General features: G+C 31.4%; 1 protein-coding gene across 1 annotated transcript; it reads left to right on the forward strand.

Moving 5' to 3' along the window:
• The first annotated feature begins 501 nt into the window (after positions 1-501).
• Positions 502-2,069, forward strand: LOC144424305 (DEP domain-containing protein 1B-like). Its single transcript, XM_078113481.1, has 4 exons — positions 502-827; positions 952-1,052; positions 1,380-1,477; positions 1,727-2,069. The coding sequence occupies exons 1-4, from the start codon at positions 570-572 to the stop codon at positions 1,825-1,827; spliced, it is 558 nt and encodes a 185-aa protein (XP_077969607.1). The 5' UTR covers positions 502-569; the 3' UTR covers positions 1,828-2,069.
• Positions 2,070-3,913: the final 1,844 nt, after the last annotated feature.

Raw genomic sequence — 3,913 nt, forward strand, 5'->3', positions numbered from 1 at the left:
TTTCAAAGTTTTAATTAGCGAGCGTAATATAGTGAGGTATATAATACAATTGGATCAAGCATCTGCATCAAATTGGTATATTGCATTGTGAATACACATCACAGAAATTACTTTTGACGATGAGAAAATAATTAGTTAATTGAAGTGCAATATTTTATTGGGAACATATGCAAAATCATTGACGAATGTTGTGTGAAGATTACATAGAACTGACGTCCATTGTGTTGATTAATTAGATAGATGATCTCTATACCAACAACAGAAATATGATGCATAATTTTGAATTTACTTAATTATTATTATTGTAATTGTACATATTGGACTATATCTTCTGATAAATTTTCGTTGAATTTCATTTCGCTGACGTTGTTTTGCTCATTAGTAATATTACCTGAGTATGACATGAGCCGTTTAGTGGCGGAGGCAATATTTAAATGCGCTGGTATTGCAGCACTCGGGATGGAGATCAAAACATTTTGAGGGAATCACATCTTATTCTTGTTTTTGAAGCTGAAACTTTCACAAACTTGGTAAAGGTAAAAGTTTTTTTTACCATCTACATCGTTCAAATGGCCATGGAAACATATACTGAAGATCAAGATTACAAAAACTGCTCAGTCAAAAACAGAAAATCAGAAAACAAAGCTTTCAAAGCGACAAAAACCTGGAACACATTTGTCAAATCGTTTGAGTTACAAATATGTTGCTGCCGCAATCGGAAAAATCTTAAGATTTACAAAGAATGCTTCACCGGTTCATCAGCTGTTACCACAATGCATAAAATCCTGAAAGAAATGGGAAACTATGAGAATGTGTCAAGATCTCAGGTAAGAAATGCTGAACATGTGTTGTACACAATTTTAGTGTAAATTGATTTTATCGAAAATGCACGAGGTATTTGAAATATTGCTGCAATTCCAACTAAAGTATTTTTATATTTCATTCCTAAAGGGTATAAAACTGCTACAGAATTTCATGGATCAACATATTATAGAAGATATTAATGAAAAATGGTTATCGGAAGAATTCAAAGATTCGGGAAAATTATATAGGTATAATTAGTCCATATTTTTTTTATTCCGAATGTCATTTGTTAAAGTATGAGTTTTGCATTGTGATATATAATTCCTTTCATCTTTGATTAAATTGCTTACGATATACAGTGATATCTCGGTAATCAAAAGACTCAACACTCGAACGATTGGGTGGTCGCCCAGGAAATTAGAGTCAAAATTTATCATTGTTCCTTATGGCAAAAAAGTTCCGGTACTTGCACAAATCGATAGTCGAACACCATTCCCGAGCGAATTATGTTCGACTACCGAGGTATGACTCAGATGCTAATATATATATTTTAAACATATTGTTTTTTTTTATAGATTGGCCGAACGCGAATGTTCGAATGCCAGCAAGAAATGGATCGAAAATCGATCACAGAATCGAAGTAATTCAATTCATGCATTAGTTGGAAGAAAAGGTGTGTAACCTACATGATGGATATATATCTAGTTGTCGCGACTAGTTTTAGTTTGAAATTCAAGGATAAAACAAAATGTTATTTGAGACAGTTGTAATATTTGATATTTATATATAATAGTAACTGACAAATTATAAAAGAATATCTCATTCAGCCTATTTAAAAATTGAAATTTAAGTTTAGTCTAAAATAGTACTTTTTGTATGTTGCTGTTATTACGCCGAATAAATGAGTTCTTTTCGCTTTTAGTTTCCGTCCAGATAGACAAAACTCAAGCACATTTTCGAAAAAGTGCAAAAAGATTTTCAATCTCTTCTGTAGCACGATGGAATGGACGAATAAAGATTTGAAGAATATAAACACAGGGCAAAAAAAATTATCTTTGAACTCAAAGCAGTCCAACGCAACAGTTCTTTTATCTTTTTCAGCAGAATGAAATACTTAATTTATTTTTCTGATTTCTCATTTTCACTTTCCTACGAACATACTTTTTCATTTATTTTTTTTATTCTTTCATCAATGAGTTGTATAATTTTGCCATGTATTTATTGATTGTTTGAATCAACTATTCGTAAATTATAACTTTTTCATTCATTTTCTTTTTATTGGTTCATCAATGAATTGAATAATTTTTCCATGTATTTATTGATTGTATGAATCAACTATTCGTAAATTATAGAGTGTAATTGGAAAAGAACGAAAGAAAGTTAAATGCGAGAAAATAGAATCTGTCCGAAAATGATTTAGTGAAAGTTTGATTTCACCAAAGGATGATCTTTGCAAAAAACTTGAAGTTAACTTAGACTTAATAGTAGATTGCTGAGATGATATTTGAGTAAGTTACGATTATTAAACCAGTTAGCAGATTTTGGATCAGCTCGCAACATCGACATTCACATTCTGGTATAAAATTATCTCATCAAACAAATTTTCATTTATCAAATTTCACAAGCTATCTCTAAGCCTTACTTCATACAAAGCAACCGAACAGCCAAAGGAGACTCGCTCTTAAGAAAGTCAGCTTCAATCCCAGTACATTTGCACCCACCGACATGTTCACCACGTACATATCCACCCATGTACATTTACATGAGTTTGTTGTCTTGAAACAAATTGAAACGTTGTTTTGAATTATTGCACAGTATAAAGTTGTCAGAAATCAACATATAACAAACTAATGCATAAATAATCTTCAATGAGGAGAGTTTGTTGTCTTGGCAAGACTCTCGAGTGGAGAGAGTTCAGGATTTTTGGGAAATCTAATGAGCAAATGAAGAACGAGGGTTTAATTAAAGTATATGAATGAAAAATATAAATAACTCAAAGTGTAAATTGTTATCAATATATTTTATTGAAGCATTCATTAAATGTTTTTTATATTTAATACGTCAGTTAGTATCTTAATATTGATAAAAAAATATTATTTTATTAACCTTGAATTAATAATAAAGCTTTCCGGAACCGACAAATTTTTCGTTCATCCACTTCACCCAATGAATTTTTGAACTTGGTTAGAGCATATATTAGAATTGAATAATAATAATGAAAAAGGTATTAAAATTATAAATTTTGACGCGGAATATCATAATTCATATTTTCTTGCATTGCATTTTTGAGTTGAAAGTATCGACAAGGTTATTCCGAACCGATATGCTTGAAAATTTTTGTTTTGTTTTCAAAGTTTGATGATATTGTCGTATACCAAAAACCGAATCACCGAATCACATAAAGCCCACAAAAACTGTTGTTGTTATTCTTTTCAAGTACTGAGCCAATTTCTTTTTTAAGAATAAAGATTGTTGTCGCTAGAAGACTATCACATGTATTTTTAATATACCTGTTGGCACTATAAAATTTGTTTTGATTTTGAAGTTTTGTATGATAACGTCATCAAAATCAGACATTCCGCACCGCGCGGTGGTCCAGCTATTGCATTCTAGTCGGGGAATTTTCTGATAAGGTAGAATAACGCAGGTTACTGTAAATGATTTGCGACTACTTCGTTTTACTATACTCTAGAATGAATTTTATCTTTTTCAAATCTGAAAAATGATAAGTGGCATTTAAATTGTCAATTACTTGAAAATTCAAAAATTTGTCGAGAGCCGCATAAAATGTTCTAGCGTGCCGCATGTCAAATACTAATAGAAGCTTGGTACCATCTGGCATCTGTGCTCTCATTTTAAATTGATGTCTTGTTAGTCCCACGTTTGATTTGGATAGGCACATTTCAGCAAATTTTCTCTCCAGGCATTCTGGATCATCGCGAGATTCGGTAGGAATGTCACCTTCAGCTTCCTCATATGTAAAAGATTTTTTCTCCGCTCTTTTCCCCAATCAAATTATGCAATAGGCAAGCTTTATATTTTTGTCATATTCATGGCTATGCAGTGCTCCGATGACAATATCAAATTTACTAACAAATATTTTCCAGCA

This window comes from Styela clava, chromosome 6 (assembly GCF_964204865.1).
Source record: "Styela clava chromosome 6, kaStyClav1.hap1.2, whole genome shotgun sequence".
Lineage (NCBI taxonomy): Eukaryota > Metazoa > Chordata > Ascidiacea > Stolidobranchia > Styelidae > Styela > Styela clava.

Excerpts from the sequence above, each read along its gene's own strand:
- LOC144424305 (XM_078113481.1), top strand. The coding sequence starts at position 570 with ATGGCCATGGAAACATATACTGAAGATCAAGATTACAAAAACTGCTCA. Across the intron at positions 828-951 it reads AGAATGTGTCAAGATCTCAG|GGTATAAAACTGCTACAGAA; the intron begins GTAAGAAATGCT and ends TCATTCCTAAAG. Across the intron at positions 1,478-1,726 it reads TGCATTAGTTGGAAGAAAAG|TTTCCGTCCAGATAGACAAA; the intron begins GTGTGTAACCTA and ends TTTCGCTTTTAG.